Raw genomic sequence first — 27,682 nt, forward strand, 5'->3', positions numbered from 1 at the left:
GCACAGGAGAATTCGATCCCATGACCTCAGAACTGTGCCGCGGATGTGCTAACCACTGACCAACTGTGCTGCCCTGAGCAGATAGTTAGTAAATTATTTTTTAAAAAACTGTTATCTGCTGCCACCTACTGATATGAATGAATGTCATAGTTACTTGGCTGACCCCTAGAAGAAAGCAAAGATATTGAACAACGGCATGCTTTTTTGCAAAGATCTATCTATCTAGCTACCATGGTCCTATCCCTTAAGAGGGGTGACCGACAGCAAGACAAACATACAGAAACAAGGGAAATAAAAGGGAAAAAAATAGCAAAAAACTCACACAAACATTTTTGGACCATGGGCAACCCAAAAGCCCAAACACCCAAACAAGTTAGGCACCTCGGCACCTAAGTTGGTCATACTTTTGTCCCTCCAGATGAATCGGGACACAAGAAAGCAGCCGTGTCACTCGGGTCAGTGTGACACAACACACTCTTTTGTTCAATAGCAGAGCCCGACAGCTTTCACTGGTTTACCCCTGCCGCATCATACAGGTGCCCTCCCCATCCCTTAGAACGCGTCCACAATCCCACTATCCTTTCACAACACCTCTCCACTCCTTCCTATCACCAACAAGAGCTCTAGCTTCCATTATATTTAGACCTCTTTCCTGCAGTGCACTCATAACACCATCCATCCACGTCAATCGCGGCCTTCCTCTTGGTCTCCTTCCATTGACTTCAGCTCTGTAGATCCTCTTCAACATCCATCCTCTCCATGTGTCCAAACCAACCGAGTACTCTCTTATCCACACGCTTGCTGAGTTCCACTACTACTCCAGTTCTGACCCTCACAGTTTCATTTCTCAATCTATCCAATCTTGTCACTTCTAACATTCTCCTTTTGCAAAGATCTTATTGGGTCATTTCCCACCACACACTCAACTGGTCTAGGTAATGTCATCATTGATTGAAGCACACATCAACACAACCTCCTGCACAACCGCATATTTGGAACCCGCATAGTTTCAGAGATCCACCACGTGTAGTTAGTCGGGCCACGTGCGAGTGTCAGTACTGCCGTCAATCAATGTGGAAATTGACAGACGACAACAACAACAGGGACGTGCCAAATTGCGAGCATGCTCTCGGAGTTAGGAGCAGATTTGAGATCCCCCGAGTCCGAAAGGAGATGGCGTTATCACCCGTCGCTATTTACGACGCCCCGTCCTGCGTGTCTTCTCTTGACCTATAGTAAACCGCGCCTGCCGTCCGTCCCTTTGTGATCTTGGAAAACATGAACGACAACATGTGCTGCCAGATAGAAAGGGAGGGAGCGTCGGCCGCAGGCTTGCGTAATGTTTGCTAGCAAACCAGCGAATGTCGGAGGGGTGGAAGCCGAAACAGGGAGGAGAGGCAGGAAGCCTCCAGTCACAAGACTGCAAAGGACTGAAAACAAACCGTACATGGATTCAGATCGGACTCCCTTGATAAACAGTGCAATGATGTGATACGCATCGTGCTGGAACAAAAGGTCAGAGAAAGTGCGGGATGTATTTTAGAAATCAAGAAAGTGGGTCAAAATAGAAACAAATACTGTATGACTTCAAAATTTATATATTGACAAACAGTGCAGAGAATGTAGGTATGCATATATGATTGTAAGACTTTATATATGGTAGTCAGAGTATACATATTTGTTTTGGTTTTGTAAAGGGGTGAGAGCTAATATCCTATGCTTCTGCTCATTCCTTTCTGAATATGTCTTTGGTTTTCTTTCTTTTTTCTGGTTTCATGTAGCTTCCTCATCGTTTAAAATTTCTATATTTATTTTCAGTATAAATGACAACAACAACGGCAGCATCCCATGTCATGCATCCTATTTCTCCAAATATCCTTTTGCTGTTTGTGTTTTTGAATTACAAACGCTGCCCTACTTAAGAACGAGATCGTTCGTAAGTTCAATTTGTTCGCAAGTTCCTTCAGTGCTATAATTTGAATGTTTAAGATTTATATAAGTATGTTTAAGGCTTGTATAAGCAATGTGTATGGTTTTGTTTTAAAAAATAAACATTTCTTAAAATATTATGTTCTACAAAGATAAATAAAGTGGAGGTTTAATTTACTTTTGGGAGATGCGCTTTAAGTGCTCCTCCTCCCGTGGTAAAAAGCAGCTGACATAAAGCGTTCCGACCATTTTCTCAACCGCATCAAGCTTTCTTATTCCACTTTCATTTCAAAAGAAACGTCGAGCCTCTTCTTTACACTTTACACCAATCGTATTGAATGGATGCGTGAGACTAAACAATAAAAATGTCAAAGTTTTAGCACGCTGGAGATAGTATAGACATAGACAGTGTAGAATGTTTACACACAAACTCGGAAGAGGAAGCAGATTTCTTCTTCGGGGTGGATGCTAGGTGACCTCTCTCAGCGTGGAAAGAAGCACTACAATACTGTCCTCTACTCGGGAAAAGGTTCACACAGCAATGTCCGGATATTTTTCCACATCCCCAAAAAAATGTTCCTATCTTGCTGTTTATAGTAAGTCCAATGGTTGTAGGTATAGAAGCGTGTGTAAATTGAATTGTTTTCATTGTCATTGATATCAACGTTGCCAAACATTGCATGCGACAAGATTGGACACGGCACTCCATGTGAGGAAAGGGACCTGATGCAGGGTTATCCGCACTGATAGGGATGGCAGCAGATGCCCTTTAGGATTTTCTCTGCTTGATTGGCTTCCCTCCTATTTAAACTCAGTGCTCTCATTCACTCCTTGTCGGTCCGTCAACCTCTGCACATGCAAGACTTGTGTTTTGACTCCGGTGTCCTGCCCGTGTATCCAGTATCCGATATCCATCTCATCTGTCTTCTTCTGCCCGGTATCTGACTCCAGTCTCCAGTATCCAATATCGATCCCGCCTGTCTCGTCCTGTCTGGTATCTTGCTTCTGTGTCCGGTATCGACCCCATCTGCCTCATCCTGTCCGGTATCTTGCTCCTGTCTCCAGTATCCGGTATCGATCCCGTCTGTCTCCTCCTGTCCGGGATCTTGCTCCAGTCTCCTGTATCCGAGATCGATCTCGGCTGTCTCCTTCTGCCCGGTATTTTGCGCCAGTCTCCAGTATCCGATATTGGTCCTGCCTACTAAACTCAGTAGTGAAGATAAAGTGTAAACAAATTTGGATCAAATTTGAAAGTTATTATGTATGTTTAATCCTACGACCCACCAACAAATTATAACAGTGGTAGTTAAAATGGAAGAAATAAAATTATCTGCTTTTATATAGCGCTTTTCAAGTCAATGACTTCTCGAAGCGCTTTACAGTGTGCTTCACATTTCCCAATAGCGGCCTTGTATTGCAGCCATGTAAGACGCTAACCTGCTTATTGGGGGTTCAGTGTCTTACCCAAGGACACTTCGACATGTAACATGGACAAGCCGGGATTCGAACTTAATCCTAAAACGATCGCTCTACCTCCTGAGCTACTGCCGCCCCAAATTATGGGCTCGTCCGGGATTTGAACCCGGGACCTCTCGCACCCGAAGCGAGAATCATACCCCTAGACCAACGAGCCGCGTGAAAGGCGAGAAAAGAGAATAGTATCGATCTGATCCAAGTATTGATAATATCGATATTTGGATCGACCCGCCCACATCACAACATCCTCTTATGGAGGACCAATCTTGTAGAAATGTCTAAAAAAATAGATAAATACAAATAAATGCCAAATAAATAAATCACCTAGTACCTAAATATGTAACAAAAATGTAATGTATTTATATATTTTTATCTTATATAATTTATTATGTCAATTATTTATTTATTTCGGTATTTATTTTATTGCGTATTTTGTGGTTTATTCTGTAAAAAGCTTTTCAAATGAAGGGGGCGGGTAAAACTGGCTGAGCTTTTCACCCATTGGTTGATCAGTCATCAGTTGATCCATCCACTCGTCGATCAACCAATAGGTGAAAAGCTCAGCCAGTTTGACCCGCCCCCTTTATTTAATTCGATTTTGTTGTGCAATGAAAAATAAACGACAACATAAATACAGAAATAAATAAATGACAAAATGCATAAATGTATAAATGAATTGTATTTTTGTTCTATATTTAGGGATTACATGATTTTTTTTAAGTACATTTACATATTTGTAGGTATTTATTCATAAATACATTTATTTCTAAATTCGGTTAAATGAGTCCTCCATTCCCCGCATACTGTGACAGCTTATTGACAAAATGTCTCTTTAGCGCGGCAAAAGGAAAATTCTGTGAATGGCAAAGATAAACACAGTGTAAACTCTCTTTTAGTGCCGCAAGCGGAGCTAATAATGGACGGATTTTTTCTTATTGAGAGGGAACAATAAAAGTACAGTTATATAAGCTCTACACTTACGATGTGAAAGGGTCATTTGTTCCTAGTGAAATATCTGAGGTGTGCTTTCTCTCTCTGTCTCTGTAACAGTTTGTTTAGTTTTTTCTATGTGCTTTAAAGTAGCTTTGAAGCTTTAATCCTGATTTTTACTCTTAATGTTATTTTTAATCATCAAAATTTTTATGCGATGGTAGAAAAGCCTTTGACAGGCCTTTTATTGGGTTTTTAGTGTAATCTGTTTTTCTACACCTGTCAAGCTCCACGCCTCCATGCTCTTACAAACTGTCGTATTTTCCCTTACAGAATACAAAATAATCTTACACCATATTTTTTTTCAAACTTCAGTCAAAAGAGCGCAAGAAATGCTGGTGCTCCGTGGATTGTTATCAGGTCCGGGAAGAGACTGAGGCAGATATAGTTATTATTTAGTTACAGTCGTTCATTCATTATCTGCACCGCTAATCCTCAGCGGGATGCTGGAGCCCATCCCAGCTGTCCTCAGGCAGTGGGCAGGGGACACCCTGAACCAGTTGCCAGTCAGTCGCAGGGCACACAGAGACAGACAACTTGCTCATCCACACCTAGGGACAATTTGGACTGGGCAATTCACCTGACATGCATGTTTTTGGAATGTGGGAGGAAACCGGAGCGCCCGGAGGAAACCCACGCAAGCACGGGGAGAACATGCAATCTCCAAACAGGAAGGTTCGAGCTCATGACCTCAGAACTGTGCAGCACACACCCTAACCACTGCGCTGCCGTGCTGCCCTAGTTACAGTCGTATTCTCTCTCTCTCTCTCTCTCTCTCTTTTTTTTTCTCTCTCTCTCTATCTGTCTCCACCCATTTCTTCTCTCTTTTTTTCTTTATCTCTTTCTTTGTTTTTCAGAACACAACCGCAGCAAAAAACAAAGGATTACTGTACTTTCCTTTTTGTTGTCACTGGTACCCCCTCTGAGTGGAATCGCACACAAAAAATGTCAACCAAAAAAAGGAATGTCGCCAACTGTCACAGTTTGAATTCAAATCAAAATCAAATGTTTACATTGAGCATGCTGTTCGTATCTCACGAAGCATAGTTATTAAATTAACTTTGGTTTTAATAAGCGAATGTAGCACAAGGCTGTCAGATAGCTCGCATGTCTCAGTTAGGTAATGGATGTGCAGAGAGAGTTGATGTTTCTGGAACATTAAGGTTCTTGGATTTGTTTCATTATCACGCGCATGAGACAACGATTCCACCCGGGTCTCAGAAAGTATTGTCGTCGAGTTGCAAAAGGCGGCATGTGGGCACTTTCACACTCGGCAAAAACAAAAAGATGGTGATGACGGTCCATTTCCCTCACCTTGCTGTTTATGGTATCTTCTGAGGACTGATTTCTTCGAAGAAATTACACAGACTCTACTTCATGACCGAGCAATTTGCTGCTGTTTGAATCCCAGCAAAGGAGTTCATTTTTAAATTAGTTTTAAATGAAATAAAAATTGCCTGATTTAACATTAGGCAATTTTTACTGGCGTGCAGTCTCTTTCATAGGATTAATACTATGTGGCCCACCAGTAATGTTGACCACAGTATAAAATATATTTGTACCCCCCTAAAAATGTTCACGAGTTCACCAGATGATATCAGTAGCCCCTTTGTCCACCTTGCCCTAAGCTTACAGTGAGAATTTTCCAACATGGTGAGTATAAATAAAAGTAGATTGCCAAAAAAAAGGAAAGTTGACTGTGAGGGCTGCCACTAGCAGTGGAATTATCGAGTATTTTTTCACCGAAATCCGAATCGACTGCGTGTGCCAAAAAAGAAACTGTGCGTGTTTTCAAAAATAGAATAGAATAGAATATATTAGAAATAGATAGAATATAATAATAATAAAATAGAACAGAATTAGAATAAAAACGAATATATTGGAAATAGAATAGAATAAGAATAGAATAGAATAAGAGAAAATAGAGTAGAATAAGAATAGAATAGAACAGAATAGAATACAAAAAATATATTGGAAATAGATGGAATAGAATAAAAATAGAATAGAACAGAATAGAAAATAATATATTAGAAATAGATAGAATAGAATAAGAATAGAACATAATAGAATAAAAAAAAATATTAGAAATAAATGGAATATAATAAAAATAGAATAGAAAATAATAGAATAAAAAAGAATATATTAGAAATAGATAGAACAGAATAATAATAAAATAGAATAAAAAGTGAATACAATAGAATAGAATAGAACAAATAATATGTTAGAAATAAATAGAATAAAAATAGAATAGAATACAGTACAATAGAATAGAATAGAATACAACAGACTAAAGTACAATAAAAATAGAATAGAATAAGATAGAATAGAACAGAAGAGAATAGAATTGAAAATAATAAAATTAGATAGAATAGAATAGAACAGAACAAAAAAGAATACATTAGAAATACATAGAATAGAATAAAAATAGAATAGAATAGAATAGAATAAAAATAATAGAATAGAATAAAAATAGCATAGAAAAGAATAAAAAGAATAGAATAACATAGAATAGAACTGAAAAGAATAGAATGGAAAAGAATAAAATAAGATAGAATAGAATACAAAAATAGAACAGAATAGAATGGAATAAGATATAATATAATATAATATTATAATAGAATAGAACAAGATAGAATAGAATAGAATAAAATAGAATAAAATAGAATGGAATAGAATCGAGTTGACATCGATATCAATGTTGTTGAACATTGTATGCACCGAGATTAGACATGGCACTCCGGGGTAAAACACGGAATCAAGACATTGAAGTGAAAAAAGATAAAAGACAAAATTAAATGAGTAGAATCAACCCCAAAACAGGCATTTGTCCTTCCCTTAACTGTGTGAGACAATTTGATCATGTACACGTGAGGGTCTGCATGCGTGCATCCTGGTGGGAAAAGTCAAGGAAGTCGGGGTCATTTGCGTAGATACACTAAACCAGGGCGGTTCAATGTCCATCCGACCAATGTTATTAATTGCTGGGTCAGGCAATATTCTTTACATTGATTTTATAGATGATAGAAACATACAACGTATAATTTCGTTCTCTCTTCTTTCTCCTTCTTTTGCGACCTCTCTCTCTCCATCTCTTAAGAGAGAAAACGAGAAAGAGGAGGAAAAAGAAAGAAGAGATATTGAAAACAAAGAGAAGAAAAAACGAGAGAGAGAAAAAGGGTCAGAGACAGAGAAATAGAAAAAGAGAGAGAGCAAAAGAGAGATAAAGAGTAGGAAAGAGAGTGAAAAGAAAAAAAATAGAGAAAAAGAGGCAAATGGAAAAAGAAAGAAAGAGACAAAAATAGAGAAAGGAAGAGAGGGAATGGAAAAGGGACAGAAAGAGGCAAAGAAAGGGAGAAAAGAGAGAGAGAAGAGAAAAGAGGGGGGGGGGCAAGAGAAATAGAGAGAAGAAAAGAGAAAAAGTAGTTTGCAATAATCTGTGGTCTGTGCAACCCTTTGAGACTCCTTGTGATTCTGGGCGTCGCAAATAAACATGACTTGACTTTCTCTCTGTCTCTTATTTCTCTTTCTTCGTCTTTCTTTTTCTCTCCCTCTTTCTTTCTGTCTCTCTCTTTCTTCTCCCTTTACAGGAAGCTGTCAACCGGAGGTTTTGTTCTCGCCTACAGTCTGTGCGGCCCTTTAAGACTACTTGTGATTCAGGGCGCCACAAATCAACATGACTTGACTTTCTCTCCGTCTCTTTTATTTCTCTTTCTTTGTCTCTTTCTCTCTCTCTTTCTTTCTGTCTCTCTCTCTCTCCTCCCTTTCAGGAAGCAGTCAACCGGATGTTTTGTTCTCGCTTAAAGTCTGTGCGGCCCTTTAAGACTACTACTCGTGATTCAGGGCGTCACAAATAAACATGATTTGACGTGACACTTTCCTGCAAGAAGAAATTGTAATAAGTGTTAGGAATTAAATATTAAAATATGTATCGTTTACCAAATTGTTCGACTTAGTTATCTGACTCCATTAACCAAACACAACCTACACTCACCTATCAATGCGCGCTCGTTTCTTGGTGTGAAAAGAAGGACAAGAGACCGGTATTTCCACACGGGGGCAGATTTCATTTCTTAAAAAATTTAACTAAGTGAACTCCATCGAACATACGACCGAATTAGCCGAATTAGTGTCGCTCGAGTCTCTGTCGGGCGATCTCTCTCGATTTTCTGCCTTTCTTCCTCTGCCCATGTTTTTTTCCGCAAGCTGGTGTGCCGGCTCCTCCCATGGGCGTGCCAGGAAAACCCCCACGTGGGGTCCACCCCCTCGCCGCAATGTCTGGAAAACTCAAAACAGCACCGAGCGTTTCTAAAAACAATGCCTGCCGTCCTCCGTCATCAGGGCCTTTCTGTGTCGTCGGATGTGCTGACTATCTTATCAGCCTCACGTCCCGTTCCCTCCATTCCTGTAAACCATATTTCCTACCAGGGTGCCCTGAACTTTCACTGCTTATTGAACTTAAGCCTACTCGGTGAAAATCTTCATTGCACGCAATAAATGTAACCTGTGTTCAATCGTATAAAATCCTTTATAATCAAATGTATAAAATCCTTCAAACATAACCACCGTACAACATATTCTCACTGTATTACGCTGGAGCCTCCACAGACTCTGCCGCTATGCCGAAAGTGACACGAAAATGGAGCAGTGCTAGGAATCAAATGGACTCAACCATTTCAAGGTGGTGGAGTATTTGTAACGCTGCCTTTATCTTTTGTTTTGCCTTTTTTTTAACCTAGCAGTTTTTATCCTATTTAAACTTTTATCAAGGAGAAGAGAGATTTAATTCAATTGACGTTACTAGTTTGGGGTTGCACGGGTTGAATTTAGGGGTGCTTGAGCACCCCCAATAACGAACTGGTTACGCCCATGCTTTGGGGGGCCCTTATAAAACACAAGAAGATGGAACATTTGTTCGACATTCACTTCTATGACATAATCACGGGAAAGCATTCCCGTGCTTAGTATGATATTAAAGCTGCCATTGTGTGAAATGGTGAATGTTGTCTGTCGACATGTTGCACCATCCTCAACAATGACGTGCTGTTTTTAGCGTCGCGCGTCCTGAGGGGAAAAACACCGCCATGAGGCCCAGTTCCAATTCCTCCCTGGCAATTTTAAACCTTCTCCTAAAACGCATTCATAAGCGTAGACTTCAGTAAAGATTAAGTAACAGTCTTACAAATGAATGATGCAACCGTTAATCGATCGTCTCCGAGTCGAAAACCCCGTCTGTTTACACTTTTTCCTTTGAAGAAACTCGCAACGCCGTCCGATCGATACGAAATGGAATGCGGCCATTTCGGCAAGCTTCGAGAAAACACTAGTGCTGTGTAGATCGCGAACGAACTGGCCCTGTGAGGGGTGATTGTGATTCTGCGTTGTTGACTTTAAAAATGGTTGAGTGTGAAAAAATGTTCTCATTTTTTACTATTTTATCTTTTTATTTGGAAATATGTAACTAGTTTCATGTGTTTTTTCAGGAATTATGCGTTTTATTATTATTTTTACATCAAAATTAAAAAAGTATAGTCTTGTATTGGGTAGTTCATTCAGGTTGTTGCACTGTATTTTTTAATTTGTTTTTGTTGTTGTTTTTCAGAGATCCTGAATTGTTTTCTTTAAAGATTTTTGGGTAAAAAGTTGAAGGTTTCAATTAGGTCAAAGTTCGATGTAAAGTAAAAAAAGTATTTGCAATTAAAATTTATTAGAATAACAGATTTATTTCTAAAATTGTCGATTCATTTTGTGCACAATGTTACATTATTATTGGTAATATGGCTTTATTTATCCCCCTATAGTTTTTCTTCTTTTGTCTTGCTTTTTCTTATTATTGTCTCAGCATTTTACTTTTTTTTGCCCCTATTCTTTTCCTTTTTTTGATCGTATTTTTTACATTTACTTTTCTCTTAACTTTTTACCAATTTTCTTGATTTCTTCTTCCTTTTTCTTTCCTTTTGCTTTTGTTAATATTTTTTCATGTTTCTTTTTCTTTGCTTTCTTCTTGCTTTTTATTTTTATTTTTTGCCCCCTTTCCTTGCTTTTTCTTCTTCTTTTTTGGTTTTTTCTGAGCTTTTTACTTCTTTTTCCCTCCTTATTGTTACTTCCCCCAAGCTCTCCCCTATTGTTTTAACCTTTTTTCTTATTTTCTTCCTTTTCTCTCTTTTTGCTGTTATATATTATTTTTTTTTCTTTTGAATTTTCTTATCTGTTTCTTTTTTTTGCAAACCCTTTCCTTGCTTTTTCTTCTTTTTTTTTTGCTGTCTTGTTTTAGATTTTTTTTCTTCTTTTGTTTCTTTCCCCCTATCTTTTTACTTCTTTTTTCCCCCTTTATAATTCTTTTAATTTACTTTTACTCCCCCGCCCCAGCTTTCCCCTTGCTTTTTACCTTTTTTACTTACTTTTTCCTCTTTATTCTTTTCTTACATCTTTTTTCTCTCTGTTTCTTTTATTCCTTTTTGCCTTTTTTTTGTTGCTTTTTTCTTCCCTTTATGATGTCATTTTATGCAACATGATAAAAAGTCATTCGTATTTTATGGATTAAAGAGAAATAAATTTGAAGAGCCGTTCGGAGCGAAAGAGCCGACTCTATTTAGTGAACCGAGCGGAAAAAGGCGGACCTCTAAAAAGAGCCGGAATTCTCACCACGTGATTCCCCTGGGTTGCTGACGCAACGTTGAGAAGTTAGGGGCGTGGCTAGAGGAGGAGTCTGTGGTGAGGTTATAAAATAGCCGCAGCTGCTGCCATTCCAGCACCCTTCCACGTCCCTTCAAGCGGCCTCTCCATCCCCCACGACCGTCCTCTGCGGCTTGTCCGAGCAGTGGCTCCCATTGACGCCAACACTGGAGCTGTAAAATCACCCACAAGGTAATTCCACCTTAAATTGTCTTTTGATAAGTTCTTTTGATCTTCTCTTATTCCATTGAAAGAAATTGTGCGCCATGAATGGTGGTGCGAGTCTTCAAAATTGTTTTGGCGTGCGGGCAATGTTTCAATTTGGCTTTTTATTTAAACGCAGCACCAAAAAAACCCAACTCTAGGATCACTAATTGAGGAAATAAACAGTTTGCACAAAAAAACAGCTCTTCAATACAATAGTCCTGTTTATTTGTATTGCCCTCAATCACAAAAAGTCTCAAAGGGCTGCATAGACTGCCATTGTTTTGTGTTTATTCCTATTTTTTATGTATTTGAATAAATACATAGATGGGTAAAGGAATTGGTTCCTTAATTGAATAAAACAATTGTAGAAATACACAATTCAATAAAATGGTTCCATTGTTTTAGTCAAGTTTCTTTGGAAACGCTTCCATTAAATTGAAAATAAATGAAATTAAAAAAAAAGAACATGATAATACATAAACATGTGCCCAAAGGGAGTAGGCCAAATCGATAAGAATACCCCAAGAAACTCTTGATAAATGAATTTTCTTTGATTTGATCAAAAATAGCAATACTTCATCCTATTTTTGTTATTCTAAACGAGTCATTAATTAATAGCTTTTCGGATGAAGTATAACTCTGTTCCACTAAAAATACGTTGCATGCACTACAATGAAATGTTTTATACACTCATTTGTTATTGCTGAATATTTAAGATGCACTGTATGCAAACTTTTGTGCCTAAATCAGACTCTCCTGCAAAAACTGTGTTTATTCAGATATGTTGATTAAAACAAAAAGCGATTTATAGAGCAGGGGTGGCGAACAAGTTTGACACAAAGAGCCGAAATTTTTAACTGTGGGAGTCAAAGAGCCTACAGCACCACTGACCTGCCATGACAGACACACACAATTTAAAAACAATTTCCCATAACACATTCCTCTCCTTGCAATACAACAAGTATTGTTCTTGTGTTGATTTCAAGGAAAGTGTCCACCCTCAATACACACACAAAAAAAAACTAAACATGAAACAAGGCAAAGAGCCACAGTATATAGAAAATATAGAAAATAGAATGAGGCAAAGAGCCGCATTCTTATTGGCCAAAAGCCGCACGCGGCTCTAGAGCCACGTGTTTGCCACCCCTGCTATATAGAGTATATTAAGACCTATTAATGCAAATATCACCAACTGTTGGTGTTTGCAACACCGGAGGCGACCCAATGTAGCTATGCGCTGTAATATTCAGTAGTGCTGGCAAGATGAAGCCCCGAGGGCTTAAAGATTCATTTCCTTCAATACGCCATCACGTGGACAGGAAAAAATGTATAACATGCTTGTGAATGTAATAAAACTGCGTGTAAAATATGCTGAAGGTGTAAAAAAAATATGTGAAGAGTGTATTTAAAGAGTAACAGTTGGAGTGTATGATTATTATTTTTTCTGATAAAGTGATTCATTTGCATTCAAAAACAATATTTTCTTTCCGAGATTTTGGACCAAGGTCGTTTTTTGTTTTTTTTGCAGAGAATTTTTCCTGCATGTGAAAAAGCTTTTACGTGGGACAGATGACGCAGGGGTGTATAGATGTGTGATAATAGCAAGTTGGTAAAGCAAGAGAGCCGCATATTTCTGTGATTCCCAGTACTGAAAGGGACACTCGACTGTTTCTCTGTCGCTGTTATTTCGAATAATCCTCAAAGCTCGCGAATCATTTCCTGAATCAGTCTCGTGGTACACTCTCTTTGCGGGCATTTAAACCACACGCACACACCTCGAACCGCACAGCACTATTATTCAGGAGCACGACTAGTTGTACACAAGTAGGCTTTGTTTGGTTATGTTATCCTTACTGTAATGCAGTTTTATTATACATAGTTGATCACTGTAACCAGAGGACCATTGTGAATGAGAACCCCTCCCCCCCATTTAACTTCTGAGAGAAAAAGTCAAACATTTCAAAACCCCTGTGGTAACGTAAAATCAGACTATTGTCGTACACTAATTATAAGCTACATTGGGTCGCCTCCAGTGTCGGTGACATTGGAATAGGTCTTAATAAATACACGATGCAGATTAAGATTGCGACACACGTTCTGTCGGAAGCTTGGTTCATGTGGAGTCAGATTTTGCAGGGGTGTCAAATTTAGGCTCATCCCTTGTCACATTGGGTTACAACATAAGGCCAAAGGGGATGTACCAGAGATCTATCCAATTTTCCCTTTCAATATTTGATCAAATTGGTTTTGAAACGCTTACAATTTAAGCAAATTATTATTAAGTCCTTGTTCTAGGCGTTTAATTTGATATTTGATGATGAATCATGCATTTTATTTAGATATCTATGAAAAAATATGTAATTTTATCGTATTACTGTAATTGGTTTTTGACATTTTTTAATTTTATTTTCAGTATTTCTGTTGTAGGGTTTTTGTAGTCCTGTAGCTGTATTTTTTTAACATTCCTCTAGTACAACTGTAGTAGTACTTTGGTCTTTTTTTCTGTCGGGTGTTTTTTCTTACTATTTTTGTTGTAAGATTGTTGTAGAATTTTTTTTTGGTAGTATTTAGGTCGATTTTTTTTGTAAGGTTACTCTAATTGTGTGCGGTTGGTGTTTTAGTAATTCTATTTTAGTATTATAGTATTATTATTATTATTATTAAATTATATTATTATTATGGTAGTATTTCTGTAGAATACAATAAAGCTTATTATCATTGCAATAAGTGAAATTCAAAAGAAAATGTAATTACCATCCTGATGGTGAAAAACTTAGGAGATACCACAGTTAAGATAATAAGGTAAGGATAATAGTATATTAAAAATAATATTAAATCAAAATACTGTCATGTTACAGAACTGAAGGTGATTATTGCCTTGGAGTAGAACCAATTTTTTATTTTATGGGTAAAAGGATTTTTGTAGCATTTCTGTGGGATTTTCTAGTAATCCATAAAAAAGGATTTTCGAGTATTTCTTCATATGTTTGTTTGATTACTGTAATTGTTTTTGAAGTATTTCTGTATTTTCTTTTCAGAATGAAAATTAGTATATTAGGTCAGTTCTGAAGCACTGATTTTAATATTTAGTTTTGTAGTATTTTATATTTTTTTTCTTTTTTATCATATACACAAAGGGACGATGGATACAAATAAGACACCCCAAAAAATATATCATTACTTTTTACTCTGCATATATATTTGTGTGTGTTTGGTTGTGGTTGAATCCCTTAACCATTAGGGTCATAGTGGCACTATTTCCTGTGTTGTGTCTTGGGCAAGTACAGCCTGGTGGCACCCATCCCTCTCCAGGCTGACATATGCTTGCACCCGATCTCGAACCGGTAAACTTTCGCGTGATAGGCAAACGTGCTAACTATTTCACTGCATATTTCGTCATTATATTTTGACTGTTCTGTTTGGCGGGCAGGCTGCGTGTGACCCGCGTGCCACAGTTTGACCACCCCTTTAGTAGAAAACTTTCGACTGGTTTCTAATATCCAATTTATCCTTAGGGCCCCGGTTGAAAGCGCCGCAAGAAGCTTGACCAGCCCACACCAGTGTGACCGTTTGCAACTCTCTCTCGAGCATTTCGAAGAAAGTGCAATCGCGCAGACCGGCCGCCGCACACCCATCCAAAACGAATCGAAGCAAAATGGTGCAAAATAAGAACACCGAAGTCACTGGATTCCATCGCTCTTTTAAGGTGTGTTATGACTTTAAAAGTGAAGTTGCAGCTATAGCATTCATTTCTGTTGCATCGCTATCTTATCCTGCTCAATGTCGTGGGAAGTCTTATTTTGCTTGGCTGTACTACGGTCCGATATGCAGTATTGTTTGTTTTGGAATGAAATGGCCCGATAGCGGCTTCTGCTTGATTCTATGTTGGCACAGTCGAACCAAGGAGTTCAAGTTTGAAATGTTTGCTTTTCAGGGCCAAAATCCTTTTGAAACTGACGACTTCACCAAAAATGGATCTCATATTATTGATTCAACATTTGATTTTGATTCTTCCCCAAGGCATGGTGAGGTTTTTTTTTTTTTTTTTTTTTTTTTTTTTTTTTGTAGTTACAAGGATAAATTCAATATCTCATACTTACAATGCATTTTCTATTTTAACAGATTTACCTTCCAGTCAACCCATAGACATCCCCGATGCCAAGAAGAGAAACAAGAAAAAGAAGCGTTGCAGGGCGACGGACAGTTTCTCCGGACGATTTGAGGGTACGCTGATTTTGTGGGGACTGTAACTCGATGTCGTAAAAGCAGAATTCTAACTTCATTCAAACTTTCACAGATGTGTACAGACTGCAAGATGAAGTCCTTGGAGAGGGGGCTTATGCCAGGGTGCAAACCTGCATAAATCTTATAACCAACAAGGAGTATGCCGTCAAGGTAAGAAGACGTCAGTCGTGTCTTGCTTTAGCTTGAACGGACGTTTACTGTTTTTATCTCCTGTTGAGGCAGTTTGAGCGAAAAGGCAAGAAATTCCACTCCTTACATCAGATGCCACATGACTCCCTTTGTGTGCTGCTGCTGCTCTGGAATTAGCTGCAGTCAGCAGACACGCCTCTCGCTGTTTTTATGTTCAGCCAGCCAATCGCAGAGTAGGGGAGACATTTGCCCTCCCATTCATCCGACTCCTACTGCATGGCGAGTCGATGCTCTGAGGGAAGGGGGGGAGAGAGTGAGCGAGCGAGCGAGAGAACATTGTGTGCTGCCAAAACAAAACCCTCACATAGAGGAGGAGGGGGGTGTGGGTGGCTCTGTTTGAACGTTTGTGACCCAGGCTGTTTACATGGTTTTATTCCATTTCTTTTTTTTTTTTTTTTGCCTTCTGCAGTACAAATTCTTCTGTTTTAAAGACGCGGCCTGATTGAATTTAAATGACTTCCTCTTCTGAAACGTGCTCAACCTCACAGGAGAAGGCACTTTTCTCTGAGTGTCTTCATAATTTTTTTACAGAGTGCACAACTCGACTACAAATCAGGTTTATGAAAGCTGACTGATTTTGTTGGCTCCCTTCATTGCCGTGTCAGAGAAATGGATATTTAAGGCATTCGTGTGGTAGGGTGATGTTGATCTGTTGCTGTTGTTTATGCTGTGATGTGTTGGTGGAGCCCCATTGGACTTTGTCAGTCTGAGGGGGAGGAAATGCGTGCAGTAGGTCATTTGCTCGTTGAAAGGGGGCTCAGACTGCTTCTGCCAGATGTCCCGTCTACCATCCCCCCTTCAGACTGTGCAGTCTTAGTTTCACAATGTACAAGCAGCAGGCTCTGCCTAGTTAACACCTGCCTAACTTGAACGGTGGTTTGACCTTCTTGCTATGTATTAAGCCATTCATCTTAACTAGGTTACAAACATGGTGGGTAGCTAAGGACTGGTTCGGGAAAGGCTCACCAGTGATGGATTGTTAAGATTTTCTCGGGAATTGGACCTAATCAACAGTATTTGTAGTGTTTTTATATAGATGGTAAATGCCTTAGCACTTATTGTAGCACTTTTATAGTGGTTCTCAACTGGTCTGACTTCAGGAACCATCATCAAACCCTAATTACAGGCTGCGACTCAAATAAAAAAAATTCCCCCCTCTCACATTTATTGCATGAAAAAATTGTGCAGTTTATAGCACATAGAATATATTAATTATAAGAAAACTAGACATGATGACCAGCAAAACCAAACCATCTTTAAGTAGTATGCTCAACTGCTGCATTTTGAATTAAACCAAATGTAGCGGTCTTTTTCTGTGGTGTAGACTGGTAGGTGTCAACTCTTATTTGCAGCAAATGATTGCCATCTACAGTTAAGAAATTAAATGACCCTCGTTTTATTTTGTCATGGCAAAGACCCACTGATAGTCTGTCTTTTTGGTCCCGACCCACCAGTTGAGAAACACTGCCCTATAAAATATGAGGGTTTAATTGACACCTCCGTTTTAGTTTATTGTGCTGTTGACTCAGACTGACTGAGTGGAAGTGTAGTTTTGCAATCCCCACAGCTCTCTTCTGTGCAAGAGTCCAAAACACAAGACTTGAAAAGCCACTGTAATCTGGCTAACGGGAAGAGAAACACGCACAACATCCTAGCAAACAATAACCGTCCGCGGCTGGAACATTCATGCCCTTTTGCCACAGTGTCAGCAGTCTATCGTTCTCTTGGCGTGACGCGCTACAGAATGTGGCCCTTCGGTGGTAATCCCCCCTCCTATTGTCGAGTGCAGTTAAATTTAGAGGGTGTGTTTTGTTTTTACCGTTTGGGATAAACAGTTTGGGATTAGCGCATGGAATGTTTCAAATGAGGAAAAGCTAAGTACACTTGGATTTAAATAAGACTGACACTTGGGACTAAATATAGAGATGCAATGTGACTTTGTTCATTATCATGTTTGGCAGGCCAGCATTGGAAGTAGGTTAAAGTATCTTTGCAAGTGGGCCACAGGGTGGGGTCCCTTGCGGTAGGCGAGGCCTACTCTTAACTTGGCACCCCATATGGAACATATAATCTATGTCCCATAGTTATACAAACACGGGGATACCATTCTACATATGTGTATATATGCTTTTTATTTTTAAATAGTTTGACTGGCTTTTCATGCTAACTGGTTAACTGAATGTGTTTTTTCTTCTTCAGATAATTGTAAAAAGACCAGGCCACAGCCGCAGCCGTGTCTTTCGGGAGGTCGAAATGCTCTATCAGTGCCAGGGACACAGGTAGTGATCCTATTCATGAATACAAGCAAATGCACTTGATAAATTTAGACAAAGTGTTTAAAGGTTTTCCTTTAAGGAGCACATATACCAAAGCATTAAAGGATGCACTTAAAGGCCACTTTTTTTTTCCAATTTTTTAATTTAAAAAAAAAGTAATATAAAACAATGTAATTTTGATTGTTGGAAGTCATTTTTGTCTTTGGATATTTAAAGCCTTGAATTGTAAAAATACATTTTCTAGCACTTGCTGCTGGCAGCTAAAAATGGGTTCAGCAGGCCACAGTTCCTCCCCGGGCTTTAGTTTTGGAAACTCTTGTTTTGAACCCTTGTCAATGGTGTAATTTAGCACTAATGTTATTACTCAAATTATTATAGATTTAGTCCACCTCTGCTTTGTTTGACTGTCTTTACCTTTTCGATTTCTCAGTAACATCCTGGAATTGGTAGAGTTCTTCGAAGAGGAAGACAAATTCTATCTGGTGTTTGAAAAGCTCAGAGGAGGTCAGTAAATTCCAGCTGTCTCGCACTCGTATTAATTTTATCCTGCAAAGAACGTGGCATGTTTTTGAGGGGGCCGGTGGGGTCCCCTTATTTTATCTAGCTAATCTAATGGTGTTTCCTCCCAATAGGGTCAATTTTGGCACACATTCACAAGAGGCAGCACTTCAGTGAGCAGGAAGCGAGAGTCGTCGTGCAGGACATTGCTCGGGCTCTGGACTTCCTGCATAACAAGGGTAAGCGCGCTTGGGCAAATGTTTTCTTAGTTTTGTCTGTAACCAAAAGATTGACTGCAGCTTGTTGATTTCTAGGAATGGCACACAGAGACCTCAAACCTGAAAATATCCTCTGTGAAAGTGCAGACAAGGTGAGTTTTTGTGTAGTTTTAATAACCTGATGCAAAAAGAGAGTTGTGATTCAGTGCTTAAGAGTCAAGGTCTAGAAATAAAGTGGATGATATGAGGTCATTCTTCTAATCTTGAATTCCTTACTCAGATTTCGCCAGTTAAGATTTGTGACTTTGACCTGGGCAGTGGTATCAAACTCAACAGCGACAGCTCCCCCATCTCCACGCCTGAGCTCCTCACGCCTGTAAGTTCATGATTAACTTTTGAAATAATTTATTTCATTGTGGTCATGTTTGCCAAGGATCGGTACATGTAGTGCTGTGTGGCACTGGCAAACCTGGAGAACAGTCATGCATAATGGAATTAACTAAACATTGACTATGATCAGTTGGATACATTACAATATTTACTGTAGCACCATGAAGCACATATAGTCCGTTTTTTTTTTTTTTTACCACTTGTTGTTGTATTTGATGCTTGGTGCAAATAGAAATATATTTTATGGTATTAAAATGGCAAATACGAATACAGAGGTTTTTATAATCCTTCCATCTATTTTTTTTGCGCCGCCTATCCTTACAAGGGTCGCAATGGTTTTATAATTAGGAACCACAAATTATAATAAAGTATAAGAATCTATGTAATTTTAAGGGAAATTCTTTAATTTTCATACTGTTCATTTTTACATTATTCTGTGCAATTGAAAGGTATTTTAATCATGTTAGGATAGTATAGATAAGACTTTATTCTGTTCTGAAACATAGTATGTCAATGAGATTAGACATGGCAATCCTGAGTAAAACGTGTAATAGTTTGAAGAGGGAAAAAAGATAATCAGGCAAAAATCTACAACTTAGTGCTTGGAAAAAAATGGCCTAAGTTAATATAAGTTTTAAGTGAAATATCTCTGTGTATAGATTTTATTTTAAATGTGAATACTTTGCCTCTTTTTATTAGTTCTTATATTGTATATTTGACAACGGGAGTGGAACTTTAATCCTGTTGTAGCAATACAATAATAAAACTGATTCTGATATAAGAAAGGTGAATAGAAAATTGTTAACTCTGACCCACTTATACAATTCCTATGTTTAATCTTATGTAAGATGTTGTTTTGTACCTTGGATGGCTTTACCATGAAGAGAAGGCTTTAAACTGTATTACTTCTTAGCTTCCTGCTTCTGGGTCATACTGGGTGCTGTTATGCACAGTCCGCTGATCAGTTTTTCATTGGCACTTGGCAGGCAGCATTTTTTAAGCCTTATCATGTCACCTTATCTGCAGTTTCCTGTCGGATATATATTCATATCAGTGTAAGGTACACGTCCTACTTTGATTTCGCAAACCCAGCTCTATAGTCACAACATGAAGCAGAGTGCAGAGAAAAGTTGGATCCTTGCTACATCATTCTTCTGGCTTTTGCTAGTTGACACAGTCTAGTATGTATTCTACGGGTACATTATAGATTGACAAAAGCAGCTGAAGGAAGCCCGCACGAATGATGTGTTTTGGGAAGTTCAGCTTCCTTTAGACGAACCAATGAATGCAGGACACGTTTGAGCATTGCTAAACAAAAGGAAACTTGATCCACTGTACTGCAAGTACAGCCTTTGACCGTAATGAGGCCTGAGAGGGACGTGCGAAGATTTCTCGTTTTGTACAAAGAGAGCTTTGACGTAAAGTGTTCACCCTGTGCTTATTTAATGACCGTACAGTCTTCCAATTTTCTATATTCAACTGATTTCTTTTCAAAGGAGATCACTGGGGTTTGTTTTATGAAGCCCCTCCTTTCCTTTCCTCCCTAGCAACTGAGATGTGATTGGCTTAGATGAGCGGGAGGGGAGGCTCACCCTGCTCATGTGCCCTAGGTTTTTGTTTTTTTTCACTAATGTCTGGAACAATGTTAACTGATTTTTCATCCCTCCCCTCGGCTATGCAGCATTTTTACAGTTGCATGTGGTTTCTTTTCCATGTGTTTGGTGATTTTTAAGATGGTTTTAAGGCTGTTGTAACATTTGAGTTAGAATTTTAGAATAATGATCAAATGTAGGTATGAGTCTTGCAAAAAACATGTTTAGTGCTTTGTTTCAGAACCTTATTTTATAGTCTCCATTTTCAAAACACAATATAGTGTTTCAAAATTTGCAAATATAAAGTTGATCCCATTAAATTATCTTTGATAAAAATTATTTGTGATGGATGTGGAGTTGGTAAGAGTAAATACATTTAGTAGGATTTTTTTAACTTGGTTTTCACTGCTCTTCGTACTACAATCCATAGAATAATATTCATCTAACTTTTTGTTTGAGTAGCACAAGCTAATCTATAAACACTAGTTTTGGAAAAATAATTTACCTTTTCCACTTCAGCAGATTATCATAAAAATAATAAACTTTTGCCTTCTAAAGATACTGAAGAATGTTACTCTGTTGATAATTTTAAGACTGCACAGATTCATTTAAAAACTGTAAATCAGATGATATCTGACGTTTTCCTGCGGTCCATTAGTGTGCCATGGCACAGATTGAGACAAACCCGGTTAAGTGTTTAACAAAAAATCAGCTCGGCTCTGCAACTTATTTTCAGTCCAACCTAAAATAAGCACAACTGCTCAAATACCAATGGTCTACTGTGCGCATATTACGGATGTTTATGGGTAATGTTCCATCGAAGAAACACTATTATAGAGCCCAAATTAAAGCAGATAAGGCCAACGTCCCATTGACGTGTAGTCTAAATCCTCCGCAGGTAATCTGGTTTACCAACATCAGAGGTGTGGCTCTTCAGTGGCGTCATTATGGTCTGACTGGTCACATGGGGCCGGGAAAACACCAGCCCGTGTTATGAGTGGAGTGATAAAGTTCATGTGGGCAGTGTAGATACTTGTGGGAGTTCAATGTTAACCTTGAGTTTATTTCACTGGTCCTTTCACGCGGACCAAGCAAACCTTTGCGATAATCAGCTACACATTTTGTTTTTGGAGTCTGGCTCTCCATTTTAATGGTAACAATGTGGGGGCTGGGATTTTTCGCCTGCAACAGAAGCTGTTTTGTCTGAGTGAATTCTGGTGCACGGTGTCCAGTACATTTCACAACATAAATATGGAGGAGGAGCTGCCGGGATGTTGTATAATAGTCTTGTATATAAAATATGTCCCCTGCAAATAAAAGGAAAGATGGAATTTTGAGGAAAACATTTGACCACGTCTGTCCTAGCTTGCATGTATCACTCAAGCAAAATTACATTTTTGAATGAGACTCTCTTAAACCTGTGGCCTACTCTTGCTCCATTTGGCATTTGCGCTTAAAAAGTTATGTAAGTGGTCTGCGGTTCTGCGGGATGGCCAATCGGCTTTGCTGGGCACAGTGTTTGGCCTGATTCTTTCCTTGGATACATAACAAGGAGACGTCAGAGCTGAGCCCGCCTGCTTGCTTTTGCCCTCGGTCCACTGTGTACTTTGTGCAGCTGGAAGCTCCGAAGTTGTGATTCAATGTTCCAATAAACCTGCCCCATTTTGATGTTGCGCAGGGTTGTTGCACAACATGTTTTTACTTGCCACACAGAGAAGCTGTGAATTTTTTTCCCCTCTGGTCCATCCCTTTAGACAAGCATGTGACTCTCACAGATCTGTGCAGTTTAGGCCTCTAGCTTCAACACATGGTGCTAGTTGAATGAGGAATCTGGGGAGGAGAAATAAAAACACTTCCATTTATTTCATGAGTGCTGCACTTTGCGAAGCCTGAGGTTAAAGGATGTGGTTTCTCTGTTTTCTTATAGTGTGGCTCTGCAGAGTACATGGCACCCGAAGTGGTCGAGGCTTTCAGTGAAGAGGCCACTATTTACGACAAGCGTTGTGACCTCTGGAGCCTGGGTGTCATCTTGTACATCATGCTGAGCGGCTACCCGCCCTTTGTCGGCCACTGTGGGGGTGACTGTGGCTGGGAATTGGGGGAACCCTGCCACAGATGTCAGGTAAGCTAATGAACAAATCACTCGCTCTTACTTTGTTATTCACTACATCTTCCAAAAACAGTCGGTAACTGAATTATTCTATAGTAAAAGTAACTACTTACCAGGGAAAGTAATTATTTCCTTTACTTTAAAACAAGTTGTCATAGAATTTGAAATTTTCTGAGCAGTATTTGAGTCAGTTGACTAAAGAACAGACTGGTATTTGTGTATAGAACCATGTAATATTTATTGCACATGACCAACAACAGATTTATCCTATACTACATATATAAACGGTAATGTGCAGCAATTCCTGTAATATCATATGAAGGTGCATTTTTAAAAATAATCATATGTCAGGAAAATTTATTTGATATAACATGAGCCTGTCTTAGAGGGGGCTCCCATAAGTGGCTGCTACGGATGCCTAAAATTCAAGTCTTGCAAAAGCTTTTTAGCATATTTTTTTCATTTGCACAACACAATACAGCTACATTTAGTGGTCAATTACACATTGTCCCTTTAAGAAACAAAATAAATGGGTATTTTGCATCATCATTTTATAAAAAGCAAAGCTGTATAATGTATAAAACACATTTTTGTAGCGAGTAAAAGTCGTAGTATATGCTGTGGCTTGCAAATGTACCCCAGGCTGTTTTTTTGACCCTGCTGGTTTAGACTTTACCGCCTCCATTTTGCAACATATTTCTCAACAGCTTTTGTGTACAACAGGAGTTATTGTGCTTATGTAACTAGTCAACTAAAACGTCTTTTCAGTTGAAGTGTATGTATTCACTTTTGACCAACTGCTTGCCTTTCCATAGGACACTCTGTTTGAAAGTATTCAAGAAGCAAAGTACGAGTTTCCTGACAAAGACTGGGCTCATATTGCCTCAAGTGCCAAAGACCTTATATCCAGACTACTGGTCCGGGATGCCAAAAACCGCCTCAGCGCTAGCCAGGTGCTGCAGCACCCCTGGGTGCAGGGGGTGAGTATTCTGCTACCATGCGACATCCGTAATTCTGCTTTAGCTATATAATATTTATTGTGGTTGTTTTCTTTCTCAGGAAACATCTGATACTCTGCCTGCCCCATTCTTTCATCAGAGGTAAGGCATTCAACATGTTTTTGATCAGAAACCAGTGTTCGGCACTTTATTGAAATAAAGTAATTAGTTACTGCGACTAGTTGTCATTTAATAAACCTGTAACCCAGGATCACTAACCCCCGAAACGAGCTCCATACTCTGCGATACAGAGTAGTTTGTAATGCAGGTTTTAGACAGTTCCCAGACATTAAGATGGAAATATTAGAGTAGTTTGTAAACAAAATGGATATGGAGAGTCTCAATTGATGGTTTGCAAGCTCTCAATGTAGCACAAGCCAAGAAATATGAAGGCTTCACTTCTTCAAGTTTGGTGTATGGTATATGATTCCTTACATTTTGTTTTTTTTGCTATTTTTATCAGTTTAGGGGTGGCTGTACAGTAATTTGTAACTAGATTCAGAGTAATGCCCTACTTTTGGGTGTCAGTAATCTGTGATGTAATGTGATTATTTTTTTAAACGCAGTAACCTCATCTAATTTATTTTAATTAACATGCCCAACACTGGTTGTGATGCCGTTAGCGTTTTTAATTAACGCGTTACCGAGAAAGGTAATTATGTTCCATGAAGGCCCTTTGAAATGCAAGTCTTTTTTTTTTTCTTCAGAAGCGGCAACGCAAGGGATCTGACTTTCTTTGCGGACAAAGCCATGGCTGTGAACAGGCAGCTGGCCGAACAGGATGGCATGGAGGAGCAGCATCAGGCGGAAACTCCCTTCGTGGTTACTGCTGCTAGCGGCTCCTCCCTTCGCCTCTCGCCTCCTTCCAACTCCAAGCTGGCCCGGCGAAGACAGCGCGGCAGCCAGCCCAAGGTCGGCCCCGTTTCGGCCGCCGAGCTGCGGCAGCTCCTGGCCCCTCTGGTCATCGTAGGGGACTGTGCCTGAACGGAGACGACCTTAACCTCGGACCTTCCGCCAAAACCTCGCCTCATCTCCTCGCCTGTCTCTGACTAGCTGTCCCCGGTCCCTCGCCATTCAGGCTCTTCCTGCCTCGCTGTAAGGGGAGACCGCAGCTCTTCTTCCGAATGCCTTTTGACCCTCTGCAGCACTTCTCGAGCACATTAGCCCAGGTCTACAAAGCGGGTTCAGGTTTTTGCGGAGTAAGGTTAAGATATTTTGAGTCAGCCGTCTTTACACTCTCCCTGCCCAACAATTATGTTTAGATTTCAAACAAAGCTCAGACACCAAAGGACAACCCGTCGTGCTGCTCCCACGTTACACCTGGATCCACTGTGAAATACCTTGTCTGGAATGTTCTTTGCCTGTATGCATATGCAGGAATGGTCAACCTGCACATACATACAAGCCTATGCAATGAAGGTGCACATAGGGGGGTTGGAAGAGCTGCAAGCCAATACTGTATGTGCCTGGTGCAGTTATCGTGTGGCTGGGGACTCTTTAAAGCTATTTATTACGTTGTCTTCTCCATTTAAGGCAAATTGAGAGCTTTGGAACTTGATGGCTGTACAATCAAGCTCCAAGAGCAGAACATGTCTGCACACTGCCAGCAATGATGCTATTAAAGCAGTGATTTTGACTATGATTGGTAGCCAAACTGTTAACAATATCACTTGTCTAAGTATTCTTTGTCACCCCTGGAAATTACTCTAAAGCCTTAAATAAGGTATTGGATGGTGCAGGTTTTTTTTATTTTATTTTTGGTAAAGAATTGGTGTCCCACAGCCACGCCTAGTGCTTACCACCTTTTCCTTTTTTTTTTTTTTACTTCAAGTGCGCGGCTTTATATATTTGGCCCGTAAAGTTAGAATTCCCTCTAGAGTTTGAAAAGCACAAATTGGCCACTCTGACCCCGGTGTCATTTAATTGAACTCACTTATTTGGACCATCAGCATTTGTAATGCTTATTTCAGAGACGTTTGTTTCCAAATATTGATACTGAGTTTTTTTTTTTTTTTGTCCTCAGGAGTTTAAAAAAAAAATTTAAAAAAGGAAAAACATTCCGCAAAAAAACACAAAAAAACGTCTTCCACAAACGTGTAGCTGTATTATGTTTACCTTCTATTTTTCTATGTTGAAAACTCCATGTGACTGTGCCATTATATTTTTTTTTTCCATTTTTTTGTATGGCTTTTCTACTTGGTGATTGTCATGGGGGTGCTGCTGAGTTCAGGTGAATCACCGGCTGGTTTCCTTCAGTTTGTTTCTCTTATGTTCGGAAGTTTGTGATGACGAGAGTCGGCAGAAGTTTTGGTTGACCTGGAGCGTTCTTGCCCAGACAGTTATGATGTATTTGGTTTTAGTGTTCGCAAGTGGATAACTATTGTTTTCTTCTCGAATTGAGTTCAAGCCCCTTACGAGACTGATAAGTTGGTGAAAAGCACCCAGGTCTGTTTCATTTAAGTGGGTTTGAGTCATGATCTGGCACATTGAAACACGTCACAAATGGGTGCTGGCGATTCGCTACCAGCACCGCATCCTTGGTACTCTGAAATATTTGCCTTTCGGTGAAAGATCCTATCTGCTGATAAGAGGACACTGTAATAGCTCTTGAAACCATCTACAAATGCATTACCGTGGGATTTTATTGTCTTATAATAAGACTTGAATTTATATATGCAGCTGTTTCTTCTCTCTTCGGGAAACTACTTTGCTAAATCGAAATGCATTAAGTGGTTGTTTAAGGCAATCTTTTTTTTTTCTTTATACTACAGTTCAGTATTTTTTTTTTCCTTTGTCTCTTTGGAGCATAACAAAAGTTTTCGACCGGTTCTGATACTTGCAATCACGCGCATATCCAAAGGGCCATACTTTGAGTCCTGACTGGTTTAAAGAACATGTTTTGGTCACGATCATTTCTACTTCATGAAATGGTAAATTGTTTTTAGAGTCAACGGGAAGAAATTTCTATTCTAAGCCTGTCACTACTTTTGTGTGTGTCAATTTGATATGCAAAGGTTCTATCATTTATGCGGACAGTGTCGACCTTTCCCCATAGTTTGAATGTATGCCGCAGGCAGAATTTTGAATCCAGCAATAATGTCAAAAGCCTTAATTGTAATCAAGTGTGAGGTAAACAATTTGACTTTGGAGGACAAACGAATGCCGGATTTTACCATCTTGATGCCCTCAGGGGAAAAAGTTTAGAATGAAATACATCCTTATAAAACAATTTTTGATTTAAGATGAGCACTTTACTGTACCATTTGAATGATGGCAATTAATTCAAGACAACACTTACAACAGTTGTTCCACAATTTTTGTATTGTTTTTCTAAGAAAAAAGGCAATAAAATGCTTCAAAAAAAACCCACTCACGTGTCATGTCTATTGATATCCGGTTAAGTTCAAAAGGGTTGGCTGGAAATGTGATTCCTGGCATGTGCTCACCAGTTTCACATTAACTAGTATTATCTTTTGGCCAAGGTTGTGGCCGTGCATGCCGACTGTTTGCAGTAAATCATATAACCGCAGATAGTTGAGCTATGTCACGTGTACTTGTCAGCTCACTTTTTCCTTTGCTGACTGAACTGACTTGTATGATTGCACTTTGCGTCAACAACCAGAATACCACATGGGGTTTTCCGCAGGCTGGTAATGCCATAAATGACTGACTGATGCAATCTGTTGCAAGAACTGTATGGACAGTTGATGTAGAATTGAATTTGGATGCACGGCAGCTGTTCCATACAGCTATAAAAAGGAATAGAAGGAGTGCTAACATATTGGTTAATGTGTGAAAAGGAGAGCAAATTCCTCACTCCAAATAGATCAATTACGTGAGATCCTGGCTGTTGTAAGACTAAAATTTATGAGAATGGGTACAACATTTCAAT

General features: G+C 39.1%; 1 protein-coding gene and 1 non-coding gene across 2 annotated transcripts; one reads left to right on the forward strand and one right to left on the reverse strand.

Moving 5' to 3' along the window:
• Positions 1-3,490: 3,490 nt before the first annotated feature.
• trnap-cgg (transfer RNA proline (anticodon CGG)) lies at positions 3,491-3,562 on the reverse strand. The gene has a single exon. It is a non-coding gene; the product is annotated as a tRNA-Pro (tRNA).
• A 7,562-nt stretch (positions 3,563-11,124) lies between these two features.
• mknk2b (MAPK interacting serine/threonine kinase 2b) lies at positions 11,125-27,157 on the forward strand. Its single transcript, XM_088348919.1, has 14 exons — positions 11,125-11,259; positions 14,790-14,980; positions 15,209-15,299; positions 15,397-15,498; positions 15,572-15,669; positions 17,908-17,987; positions 18,415-18,488; positions 18,617-18,721; positions 18,797-18,852; positions 18,981-19,076; positions 22,610-22,804; positions 23,608-23,772; positions 23,852-23,892; positions 24,498-27,157. The coding sequence occupies exons 2-14, from the start codon at positions 14,930-14,932 to the stop codon at positions 24,772-24,774; spliced, it is 1,431 nt and encodes a 476-aa protein (XP_088205045.1). The 5' UTR covers positions 11,125-11,259; positions 14,790-14,929; the 3' UTR covers positions 24,775-27,157.
• The last annotated feature ends 525 nt before the right edge of the window (positions 27,158-27,682 follow it).

Source organism: Urocampus carinirostris, chromosome 12 (assembly GCF_059441175.1).
Source record: "Urocampus carinirostris isolate Australia breed hairy pipefish chromosome 12, RoL_Ucar_1.0, whole genome shotgun sequence".
In the NCBI taxonomy this organism is placed as follows: domain Eukaryota; kingdom Metazoa; phylum Chordata; class Actinopteri; order Syngnathiformes; family Syngnathidae; genus Urocampus; species Urocampus carinirostris.

Bases quoted from the DNA above. Each gene is read 5' to 3' on its own strand.
- mknk2b (XM_088348919.1), top strand. From the start codon at position 14,930: ATGGTGCAAAATAAGAACACCGAAGTCACTGGATTCCATCGCTCTTTT. The intron at 18,722-18,796 runs GTAAGCGCGCTT...GTTGATTTCTAG, and splicing joins GGACTTCCTGCATAACAAGG to GAATGGCACACAGAGACCTC. The intron at 18,853-18,980 runs GTGAGTTTTTGT...TTCCTTACTCAG, and splicing joins TCTGTGAAAGTGCAGACAAG to ATTTCGCCAGTTAAGATTTG.